General features: G+C 40.5%; 1 protein-coding gene across 7 annotated transcripts in view; it reads right to left on the bottom strand.

The window, feature by feature from the left end:
• TBC1D19 (TBC1 domain family member 19) overlaps positions 1-12,970 on the bottom strand; it is a 145,217-nt gene that overhangs the window by 31,535 nt on the left and 100,712 nt on the right. For all 7 annotated transcript variants that reach the window (XM_074349540.1, XM_074349546.1, XM_074349554.1 and 4 more), the window contains one exon: positions 269-301. In XM_074349540.1, coding sequence (XP_074205641.1) covers positions 269-301 — 33 coding nt within the window. The remainder of the gene's footprint in view (positions 1-268; positions 302-12,970) is intronic.

Genomic DNA, 12,970 nt, shown 5'->3' on the forward strand with positions numbered 1-12,970 from the left:
CCACCGAGTTAGAAAGTGGTAAACCACAGAACCATTTTCATAGTATGTTCAATTCTAATTTGACAAGCAATCATCACCTGAACAATTATGATGATCCTTTATTTAAAAGTCATTTTAATTGGACATATAAACAAATACCAAACTCAATGTTTAAAAATATTCACAATAATATTGTTAAGTGTGTGGGTGATGTGATATAAAGTGTGATCTTCGTGTTTAATTTTCTAAAGTGTAATAAAAACAGTGAATGTTTTAAAGCCCAACTTACCATACATTGAAAATCCATGAAAAGGGATTACACCTAAAAAAGTAAAAAAGTATATCTTTTCAATCTGTATACCCACTGAATTACTAGGTAAACTAATAAAAGGTTAAAACCAAAAATAGAGAGATTTCCTATTTTTGCTTCAACTTTGTTCTTGAATGTCAGAAAGACTTAGTGATGGTAACCAACAAAATGATATGCTTTTTAATACCTTTAGGAAAACAGTCTAGAGGTTTTCAAAGTATATACAGTTAACTTTCTATTGATAATGGTGAAAATTAAGATTGTGAACACATGTTACAAAATCAGAACAAGGCAAATCACAGAAATAAGTATAAGAACTAACTATTGTGGTCTCGGAAAGTCAACAGATTAAATCCTTCCTGAAACGACTTCATCCTGTATGTTAAGAATCCAATTTGTTAAAAGGTTTAAGTAAGCATTTCAAGGCACCTCTCGTATAGATGCATTCCCTTATAAACTTACCAAAAATTACATCATAGGATGTGGTTTAGAAAAAGTGCTGGCAGGCGTACAGCACAAATTCAGTGTAACCTTTGGCAAGAATTACACACAAGTAAAGTACACATCCATTTAAAAGAAATACTCGAAGCCTAACCTGGTATACTAAACATCTCGTCACATTCTAAGCGAAAAATTAGAACTTGTACAGCTTAAGTTCAAAACAGAAGTTCTGTGGTGTACACACCACATACACCTAACAGTGTACTAAGTCAGGCTGCAAACACAGAAGAACGCTGAGAAGTTCACTCTTCTGGACAACAGTATAGAAATGCTTTATTCATCTGCCACGTTCAGAGGCAAAACAGCGTTGGCAGAGACTTCAGAGGTCATTTAGAGTACGTTCTAATGAATGCTGGCTCAGTCTCAGTCTAAACCACACCCAGCAATCGGCGACACCCTAATTCTCAATGCAACCAATTACAATTTTGAACAGGTGTAACTTGGGGGGAGTTACTTCTCATACTGAGTCAAACTCTGGCTCCCTATAATCCCCCCTTACTATTCCTAGTTCTGACCACAAAGGTCACACGGAACAAGCCTAACTTCCTTTTTATGAAAACTTTCAGAAATACTTGAAGACCTCCTCTCCCCAACCCCCATCACCACCATGTTGGGGATTTTGTGTTTGTTTGTTTTGCTTCTAGACTTTATGAGTTTGACAGTTCCTCACATGGAGCAGTCCTGAATAGCTTCTTTATTCTGTTCTCCTCTGGACAAGCTGCAGTTCACAGCAATCCTTAGAGCGAGGTGACTAAAGCCTCTAAGCATTCTCCCTCCTCCACACCCATGGCTAAAGCACAGCGCACTTGTGCAGTTGCTTCTGACCTAAGTAAAGGACTGTATTCTTATCTCTGTTCCATCTCTTCTTTAGCGGACCATTCCAATTTGAGATCCTGGATTCTTATCTCATTATATAATGTAGTCCCCATTTTTCCTGCGTCACATTGTTGGACAGTTTGATAAATGCACTATCTATGCCCTCATCTAGAACATTATAAAAATGCTGAACAAGACAGAGTGAGGACAGGACTTGTGTCTAGAGACCGCCTTCCATGTTGATAGTAACTCACTGATCAGCACCCTACTGCGGTGAGTTAAGAGCACAGACCAGGTGTCAGACAGACTTGGCTGGGTTCATCTAGCTCTGCTGTTTAAGAACTCTGTATGCCTTTAGGTAAGTTTCTTAACTTCTATAACCTTCAGGTGCCTCACCTTGTAAACCAGAGATAAAGCTAGAACCTACATAAATGATTGAATGAGATAATAACAATAACTGTAGCTTGGCCATTAATAAATAAATAACTTAGGCTCTTAATAAAAGTTAATTATTGATATTATCATTCACAAGTTAGCTCATATTTCTTTGTGGATTCTAGACGTAATTTTATCAAAAAAAAGAGTATGAGAAAAATCCAATATAGCTCTGAACTGGTACGCCAGGCCAACCACCTTTAGAATTCTGTGCAACATCACACTTAAACTTCACAAGCTGTAGTTCTCAGGATCTGCTTTTTCCCATTTTCCCACAGTCTTCTAGAACACACCACAGATTCATGCTGTCCAGCTTGGTCTGAATCCTGTGTTGTCCATGCCTTTCCTTGGCCATCTCTATTTGATTAGCCGCCCTGTTCTTTCAGAACCTTCCTACTCTGCGCCCACCTGCAGAACTCACTTCCCCTCCTTAGGAGGCTGACGCCACGGACAGAAACTCTCACTCATCTGTTCTCTACCTCAACCTTCACACACTTCACCTGTTTCCTCATGCCCCTTTGAGGAGGTCTTCAGAGGAAGCTGTTTCCTTTTTCTTTTTCAGAGCTAACATCTTCACCTGTGCTTAATCCTGTTTCCTTACCTTTCTCAGAAGCTATGGTCAGATCTGTGGCTTGTCTGTGTGTGGCCTGTGAGCTACAAATGGATTTTACATTTTTCAAAGGTTATTTTAAAAAAAAACAAGAAAGAAGAATATGTGGCAGAGACAGGTTGTGGCTAGCAAAATTTAAAATCTTTACTATCTGGCTTTTTCAAGAAAAAAGGGTGCCAGCCTCTGCTCTGGAATCCTGCCCATCAATCTGCCCCGTCCCCTTTTATGTGCATCAGTCAACAATATGTATTGAGCCTCTACTATGTATGCTGTTCTGAGATCTGGAGCTTATTTTTCACTAGGGACAGAAAAGTCATGATAAAATAGGTGAATACATGTCAGTGATAAGTACCATGAAGAGAGAAAATGGAGGGAAGAGGGGAAGAGGGGACAAGGCCAGGGGAGCAGGGATAAAAGAGCTTCTGAAGCTCTGGAGGTGAGAGTCATCTGATTAGGAGTGGCCTGGAAGACCTGGGGTTCGTGGGGTGATTGCTATGAACTGGGGTGAGTTTCCTGAGGTCAGCTGGTCTGCAGGCGGATAGTGGTGGCATCGGCTCTCATTCCTAGTGATGGAGGAACAGACGCAAGAGGTGGGCAGGTCCTGTGAAAGTCCTCCTCTCTTCAGTCTCCTACCCCACTGCAAACTTTCACACAAAGGTCTTAAACATATCCTCACTAATAATAATAATAATAATAATAATAATAATAATAATAATAATAATAATAATAAAAATAAAATAATAATAAAATAAATAATGAAGAGGAGGAGGAGGATTTGTTCCTGTTCTTCCCTGGACCTTACTTTTCCATGAAACAAATCTCTAATCTCTCTCCTTCTTTTGAAGCCAGGCTTAATTTTTAAAAAACAAACTAAATTAACTTTCTTTTCTTCCTCATTATATATCCCCAATTCCTTATAAGCTGGTTTCCACCTCTCTGACCCCGATCTGATGCTGAATCCAGGGGTCTCCTCTGTGTGTGTGTCCTGGCCCCACAGCCACTGAAAGGCCCTTCTCAGACGTGAGCCCATCAGGGCCTGGTGACGCTGCGCAGGTCAGGCTCCCTGCCTCTCAGAAGCTTCTGCTGCTCGGTTTTTGCTTGTGTTCTGTTGTGTTTGGGGCTAGTTATGCTACCCACCCCTTAAGTGTAGCCACCTTCCAAGACTCTGTCATCCTTGTTTCCTCCCTTCTTCCACCGGTGTTCTCATTATTAACCCGTAATTCAAACAGGAAAAGCCCAGTTTCCTGTGCCTCCATCTTTGCTTCCTAGTTTTCCCTCAGCTCTTGTACCTAAATATGATTGTGTTCCTTTCCTGTCCCTTTAGGATAAAGAATACTTAACTCTTCAGGACTTGACCACAATCTAACATCAGCAGTTTCATTTTTCTCCCCCATCCCACGAGCACAACTCTAATCCTGCCAAACTGACGGCCACCCCTTCCGCCTCTAGGGCTGAGGACACGGGCTGCAGGCAGAGCTGCCCTCCACCTCCAGTGCTGTCCAGCCCCACCCCTTTGAGATTTCAAACTATATTAATCAGTATGCTGTGCCACCTGATTTGCCCTGGCTGACTGAGGTACCCCGTCCTCTGTACGCAGAGACAGTCCTGCACAATTCTGGCTCCACTTTCTACCCGTGTACGACTGGGTCAGGTACTTAACCTGTTTCTTCATCCAGAACTGCTCTTAGGCCAAGGCAGAGGGGCTTGGAGTAAGGGCCCTGCTCTGACTTTCCTCTGACTATATCCCTCACCCAGAGTCCATGTCCCTCCTTCCAGACCACACCCAGATACCTAGACTCTGAAATTCCCAGCCCAGAGGCCCTAAGTCAGCTTCCCGGTTCTCATGGCCTCTTCGGTGGAGCTACCTTCCTGATGGGTGCATGTCTTCAGGATGGAGAGGTGGCCAAAGGGTGGCTAGTTGTGGAAGATGTGAACAGAGCTTGGACCTGCAGGTAGAGGGTCCACATGCATGAAGGCTGTCTGGGTGTGGGGTGGAGCCACCACGGGTGAGGAGTGAGTGCGGGTACCACCAGCTGGGGACTGCTGAGGAGTCTAAGAATTCTGAATTTGAACCTGGTCATCCAGATTGCTTAAAGGTACATTTGTCAAGACAAGAAAACAAAGTAGACTTTACTTATCAGTTCATCAGTCTGGTTTAGAACTTTAAAAAAATCTAGACTTATAGTAGGTGGACTTTCAATTGTACTCCTGCCCTGTACCCTGAGAAAGTTAGGAACAGACTTGCCTTCAGGTATAAAGTGAGAACAATACCAATGAGGTTGTGAGGATTAAATAAGAAGATGTATGTTATGTGCCCAGCACAACACTTGATGCAAAGTCGGTACTTAACAAATGATCTTTTTCCTTCTCTTATACACTGTATTATAATCACTTTTCTTTCTTCCAATGGAATAAATCCCTTGAGTACAAAACTATTCCTTATTTATTTCTATCCCCAGAGGCAAGTATAATGCCCAGAATTTAATAGGTCCTCATTAAATGTTTGTGGAATGAATACATGAAGCCCTAGAGGACTTACTGATACCATTTTTTAACTGTTCATTTCCTTCCTACTTCCAGGGCCTGAGTTCAGGCTCTGATAAACTCTTACCTATGTTCCTGCAAGAGTCTCCTAATTGGTGTCTCTTTCCCCAGACTCTGCCCTCCAACCAACTTTCGTAATGGGTCAGGTTATCTTCTAAAATGTTGATGAGACCATGAAAAATACCTTTACTGACCATTCATCCACCCACCAAATATTTGCTGAGTTCCTACTCACCCAATCAACCAATGTTTGAAAACCTACCCTGCAGCTTCTGGAGATATTAAAATGAATGTGACATGTTCTCTGTAGTTGTGGAATTCACATTCCAGCCTTGTAATATAGGTTAAGTGTCCACAGAGTGAAATCCAAAGCCTTTCATCTGGTCTTAACCATTCATGACGGCACCTTGAGATATATCTGCCTCCCCTTTGTCATCCTGACTCTATACCTACTGTGGTGCAGCTACACTGCATTACTCACCATCACCAGAATGCATCATGCACTTTCATACTTTGGTAGCTTTGAACTTGATAATTCTGTATCCTGAAATGCTTTAATTTCTATCAAAACCTTGCTAAGGACAAGTACAATCTCAGAGAAACATCCCTTAACCTCTTAGTCATAATTAAGTGCTCATTCTTCTGCATTCTCATGGCACTTTGTTCATATTTCCATCACTATCCTTCCACTATATTTTGCTTTATAATTAGCTGTTGAATGAATTGCTGCAGAGGACAGGAAATGTGTTTTATTCATCTTTGTATGCATTTCATGATACCATGAACGTAGTTAATTATGAATGCACATTTGCTGAATGAATGAATAGGTGGAAGAAGGAGTAAATGATGAATAGAGAAGCAGCATGAAATTTACTGGTCTGTAGTCAGATCAGGATTCCATCATGGGCTTATCAAACCAGCTGGGTTTGGAAAGTCATCAAACCTCCTGAGCTTCAGTAATTGGTTGTCATTAAAAGGGACTAAGATTGTCTCTGAACTAACTTTAAAATTCTATGTTTAACAGTCATGTCTAGAGAAAATACAGAAAAATTTGTGAGACTTGAAGAAAACTGGACATATGAGGATCTTCCAATAGTAAGATTCTTTCCAACTTAAAGATCTTTTGCTTTTTACAAACTAAAAAAATGCAAAACCAGATTAGATACATATTGAAAGTCAATGTTCCTAACGAGACTGCAGCTACAGCTCTAGCTCAACAGCACACTTAGCAGGAGGGCCCAAAGGCCATTCTTCTTCTTCAGTCTCCCTCTCTGTTTTTATCTTTGGTTGAGTCTCTTGTTCTTCTTGTGAACACCCATCTTTTTCTATCTTCCCTAACTGAGGCCTCATTTTGTTTCCTTTACTGATTAAAAACTTTTAACAATTTTAAACGTCCATCTTTTCTAACTTTTCCAAAATAATCACATTGTCATGTGAAAGAAAAGCTAAGAGAGAAAGATAAGTTAATAAACAGAAGGAATATTTTGATACCTTGCAGAAAGATAAGTACATATTATATCTTTCTAACCACTAAATCTCAAAGCAGATTGCTATTATTACAGAACCCTATATTCTAACTGCAAAAACACTTTTTTCTTCCTCTGTTAAGTACTGCAGAAACATTTGAACAAACAAGTTAAGGTAGTCAGAAATGAAGACCTTACAAATTTTCATCTACAAATTTTCATCTACAAATACTTATAAAGATGTCTTGAGTGTAGGAATACCTTAGGACAAAGCACTTTTCCTTAGGAAGCATATAGTGAATGAATTAGTGAACTGCCAAGCAGCAAAAAGGGATGCATGTATTAAGAAGACTAACAGTTAATCACACTTTCACCACATTTCCCCCAAGTTCTGAAATCTACGGCTGTTCCGTAAGCAGCTAGGTCATAAGCTCTTTGCGGAAGGGCCACAATTCAAACTGTGTATTACCTTTAGCATCCAGCATAGTTTCTTCTACAGGTGAGATGCTCAATGTATGTTGCTAATGATGTAGATTTGAACATTTATAAATATAATAAAGGCTTATAAATAAAAAAGTACAAGACTTATTTATGAATAAGTAATTAACATATAGGATAGGAGGCTCTCAATAACGCAGAGTTGAAATTATAAGTGGCCAACAAAGTCATACAGACATGAGTTCCAGTCCTGTGTGTCTCCAGGAAAGTTAGCAACACTCTCTGAGTCTCTATTTTCACTTTTGAAAATGGAGATAAATAATACTGACTTCACTGGGTTGTGCTAAAGCACCAATGAGTTAATTTATTTAAAGCGTGCCAGCATAGTATTCAGTACACAGCAGATGCTCACTAACTAGAGCTGTTTTATGCTCTCAGAAGGGAGAGTATCACATTTAACTAGTTAAATGTGATAGCTTAGATAACTAGCTTAAACCCAAGAAAATCTTTTTGGTTTTTTTGGTCAGTATTAAATAAGAGTTCACTTCAGCTTAATCAAGATTAGCCAGGGCTTCAGATGCCAAAAAAGGGTAAGTTGTCTGCTCTGCTGAAGAAGGACAAAGTCAGATTCTGGCAAAGAAAAGTAGGAGGCTTAAGAAGCAGTGAAGAATTCATTAGCTCTCTAGGGCACATACCACCTAAAGCATGTCTTTGATCTCAGAGGTTGTCATGTTCTTGGCCAGTTTTTCAAAATCCTTTCCTTTGCCACACAGCACTTCAGTCTTTCAAGGGTCAAGTTTCACCCACCTGGCCAGCATCCAAGAGTGCACTTCTAACAGGCAGTGGGATGCTTGGGACACCATCTCTTATCTGGCCTCAGAGTTCCACAAGTCTGCTGTGGGTGATTCTTTTAAGATCCTTTATCTAACTGAATAAGTCTCAAATATTAACTGCCTACTCCAATCAATAGAAATAACTTTATAGAGTAATGACTTAATGGGCCTCTGATATAGCAGAACGGTAAACATCGTCAGCAAAAATAAAATCTTGAGCTAGATGAGATATAAATAGTAAATATGACTGTGAAAATACTCTAGATATAAACATGCCTTGCACTTGCTAAATATTTCCCCTGATCTTCACACCGTCTCTATTAATACTTAGCATTTGTAGCTGGGTCATAATCATCACATCCGATTCCCCTTAACATCATTCCAGTTGAAGCAAATTTTTACACTCTTTTATTTGGGATTACCTAGTATAGCTTATTCATTTGTTGAAATGATCGTTTCCTTTGCTTATTCTCATTCCACATGTAGCCTACAGGTCAGTAAATATAGGAATTAGGACCACGGTCAAATTGTTTTCTAGCCAAATCTGCTATCTTTCTGAACTAGAACTTCAGAATATGACTTTGTTTCTTTATTTTAGCAGTTAAAATTTCCCAAGACATTAGTACATAATCATTATTGTCAATCTAAAAATCATACTTTTCAATTTATGTCTAAAGTTACACGTGCAGTGAATTTTGGAATATAAGATGTTTTGAATTTTATTTTATTAATATAGTTGACAAAGTACACTGCTGTTTACCAACCTGACACTTGAAGGCAGGTTTGAAAGGATATATTTTTGTCATTTCTTCTAAGTCTTCCCTAGTCTTTGTGAAGGGCTGTCCTGTGCACTGCAGGTGTAGCAGCATTGCTGGCCTCCACCCATGAGATCCCGGTGAGTACGCCCTGCCCTCTGACAACAAGATGCGTCTTCAGACATCACCAGCTGTCCCTGGGGGGCAGGGGGTGGGACTGCCCTTACTGGAGAACCACTGCTCTGGAGTCCTAAAACTCCTCTCCCTAATGTTCACTAGCAATGACTCTTTTTGTCTTGGAGGAAACAAATGGTATTAGCAAATTATGATGTTCATTTAAGTCTCAGTCAGGTCTATGTATGTTTTTCCCAAGTCTCACCTCCTTGCTTTTATTCTTGCTCCTCTATAATTATCTACAGTCATTCCCTCATTCATTCGCTCACTTGTTCAATACTGTTTCCTAAGCAGCAACTTGATGCCATGCATGGTTCCACGTGCTAGGTATGCTGGTCATCAAAATTATTAAGGCCCTTGTTCTCGTGGAGCTTAAGAGTGACACTTTTATTTTACATAGTATTCAGGATGATCTTTTTGAAATATTAATCAGGAATTGGAGGAGAGATGTCACTGAGAAGACAAAGTAGAAAAATAAAACTCCATCCCCTCCACTAAAGAAATGGCTAAGCTGGCTAGAACTGCTAGAATCAATTTTTTCAAAGTCTGGAATCTAATTTTAAAACTCACAGCAATCAAGGAAACTTAATAAAGACGGACGCTCCTGAATTTTGGAAAGAGAAGATCGTGGTATTTTAATTTACCCACTACTATCCCCTACTTTCCAGCTTGATGGCTATAAAGACAGCTGCCCACAATCCTGGTGCAGCTTTCTGATGCCAGAAGGGGGCAATATGGATCTTGAATCAAAAAATTGGTTGTGTTTTGACCTGAGGGATTCGGCTGAAGTGGCCAGCCAGGGATATTGATCAAAAGCATTTAAAATATATTTGCGTGTGTGTGTGTGTGTGTGTGTGTGTGTGTGTATGTATATATATATATATATATATACCTCAAATATATTAGCCTTAGCCACCTAGGGCAGCAAGGGATAACAGATGGGGTGAGGAGCAGACAGACTGGAGAGTCTGGGAAGGAGGAGACTGGGGAAGCATGTATACAAAGGGATAAAGGCTCTGAAAAGCTCCTCTATAATCAGGGGAATCTAAAAAAGACCTTCAGCTTTCTTTTCTTCTTCTTTCTTTTTAAAATTTCAGCTTTTGCTTCTGCCTGACTTCCGGGCTCTGTGCAAGCAGGAAGTGAAAGCTAAGGCAGAGCTGTAAACGGCCTGGCTAAGCCTTGAAGGAATACCCCTTCACACGGCCTATCAGCAAAGACTGGGAGAAGTTTTTTTTTTGGTTTCAGACATATGGAAATCTCTTGTCAAATCACTTACTAATCACTGAGCTAACAGAACAGAGACTTCAGTGGGCACTCAATACAAAAGAAGGTAATCTTTATAGTTTAGAAAAGTCACTAAACAAACAACTACAACCCACAACAAGTAATAACAGCAAATTCTGGGGAGGGGAGAAAATTATAATACTCAAATATCTAGTTATCAACAACAACAAAATTACTATGCACACAAAGAAATAAGAAAGTATATAGTCAATTCACAGGAACAGAAAAAAATTAATAGAAATTGCCTCTAAGGAAGCCCAGACACTGGACTTACCAGATGAAACTTGCAGCTGTCTCCCGACCCGACCAGGCCCCTGTCAACCTCTCCTCCCTCACCTTGTACCAGTTTATGTTTTGCTCACTGTCGTGGGTCACACCGGCCATCTTGTTGTTCTTCAAATCATCGAGGCCATTCCTGCCTCAGGCCTGCGAACGTGCTGCGCATTCCCTCCGGAGTGCTCCTCCCCCTCCCTGCAGATCCTGGCCTCTGTTCACATTCTACTGCCCCAGAGGCATCTTTCCTGACTCCCTGGTCTACAAGAGCTGCGCCCCCTGCCTCCCTGCCCACTAACAACTTCCGTTCCCTTTCACTGTTCACATCGTCACTCCCTGTGTATTTGCAGTTATTTATTCACATTAGCTACTCATTGCACGTCTCCCTCACTAGAACGCACGGTCCCTGAAGCAGGTCCTTTATCTGTGTCCTTTACTGTGGGCTACTCACCTGAAAGGGGAGCTAGAGCAAGGCCAGCAAGTATTTATTAAATGAATAAAGACAAATTATAGATGTTGGACAAAGAATAAAAGCAGGAAAACCTTATAAAATTCCCAGGCAGACTCTCCTTCAGCTCAGAAATTTTGCTCACCAGTTGTTTAATGAATCTACTAGAGACAGTCTGTCCATGGACAAGGCCTCGAATGTCCTGGCCCCTGTGGCCTGCTATTTCTACCCAAGGAAAGGCGATCACAGGTGGGGAAGTGAGTGAGCGAACCTCTGTCCCTTGTAAGCTCCTGCCTGGTCAGGATGGAGAGTGTGTCAGGGAGCTACAGGCAAACCTCTCTGTGTGAGCCCCAGTGACCTGAGAGCCAGGCCAGTTTTGGTGGTGGTGGTGGTGGTGGCACAGGTGTCCCTGAGATTTCAAAGTAATCCTATCTTTGGCAGGGGTTGAAAAACAGGGTGGGTGATAGAAAAATGTTGCTAGTGTTGCCTTGAGGAAAGAGTAAAGGGACAGAAGACTGACTGCTCTTTGTCTCTTCTTGTTATGCAATTTCAGACTCATTGCCAGAGAAGAGAGTCCTCTCTGATCCTGGTAAGGCTCTAAAACAACCTGAGGAAAGAAATGATTCTTAAGTATTAAGTTTACGAACAGCTGTGGGTTTACCCTATTAAGCATTAACCTATTTTTATTCTGGATGAAATTCTTTCTGGAACCTATTGTATACATCTACTTTTTCAATATGTTAAATACTTAATTTTCTTCCAAAAGACACTATAATGACTCAATAACGTCTTTCTGAGGGAGTAGGGCATGGGGATTAAGAATATTGCTTCTGAAGTTGAAGAGTTTGGCCTCAGAGCCTGCCTTTGTCACTCACCAGCGGGGCAAGTGGATGCTCTGTGCCTCAGCTTCTTTATCTATTAGTAGCTGCCTTGGAAGGATCTTGTAAGGATTAAGTGAGTTAATACGTGTAGTGTACTTTGCACACTGCCTGGTCTATAGTTTTGCATGGAAGATGTTAGTGGCTACTGCTGCAACTACTATTACTACTATTATTATAGGAGCATTTTTTTCTTGGTGCCTTAAGCTCATTAAAAAAGCCTTATATTACCATAATATGTTACAACCCAATGAAATTTTTTTAAAAGGGTGGAGGGTTACTGGCTTTTCCATAAAATGGTCCCATACTGATTTGCAGGAATGCTTTTATATGCTGTTTTATAGCTTTTCTATTTTCCTTCGTGAAGTCTCTGATTTTCACTTCTGTTGTCAGCCATTTTCCTATCTATATCAGCTTCTTTCCACACTTGAGGGCATAAAGACCAGCAACCAAGTTTGTTAGACATGTATGTTAAGTAAAAGCTAATATATCCCCAAAGAAGTTGGAAAAGCTCTCCTGTGAATAGAGAGAAGGAACTTGAGTCCATGGACATCCTATTTGGCCTTTCAGAGGTATTAATTTTTTTCTTATTTCCCGATTCTTATATAAATATAAAAAGTTATATGAAAATTAAGTTTCTGGGGAGACAGATGTAACAAAGGTTATACGTAACTATTAAATTAAAAAGCCTCTAATTTAGTTCAAATAAATACTCATTAAGGTCCCACTACAGATAGCTGCTGGAGGAATAGAAGTCAACGATACAATCTTGAACCTCAAGAAGCCTGCACTGTAGAGGGCAGATAAGCATAAGCAAACAATATCAAGATAACATAGTAAGAGATACCATAGATTTTCACCCTAGGTACCACGGGACCCTAGAGAAAGGGCCCTTAACCCAACCTGGGGATGCAGGAAAAGTTTCCTGAAGAGGACCGTGCCTGACCTGAGCTTTGAGGACAGCCAAGTGAAGAAAGGCTGGATGGACTACTGCCAGCGGGAAGAGGAGAGGTAATGATAGTGTTTATGTAGCTGCGTGTGGGTAAAGAGTTAATAATTTGATATTACTGTGATTAAAAAAAAAAAGTGAGATGGGAAATGGTGAGAAATGAAGCTAGGAGTTAGACTGAATAGGGGCCAGAGACAAGAGACGCCCTCTTACAGTATGTTGAGAGGCTTGCACACTGCTTAAAAGGGATGAGGAGGCATTAAGAAAACTTTAAGGA

Source organism: Camelus bactrianus, chromosome 2 (assembly GCF_048773025.1).
Source record: "Camelus bactrianus isolate YW-2024 breed Bactrian camel chromosome 2, ASM4877302v1, whole genome shotgun sequence".
NCBI classification, from domain to species: domain Eukaryota; kingdom Metazoa; phylum Chordata; class Mammalia; order Artiodactyla; family Camelidae; genus Camelus; species Camelus bactrianus.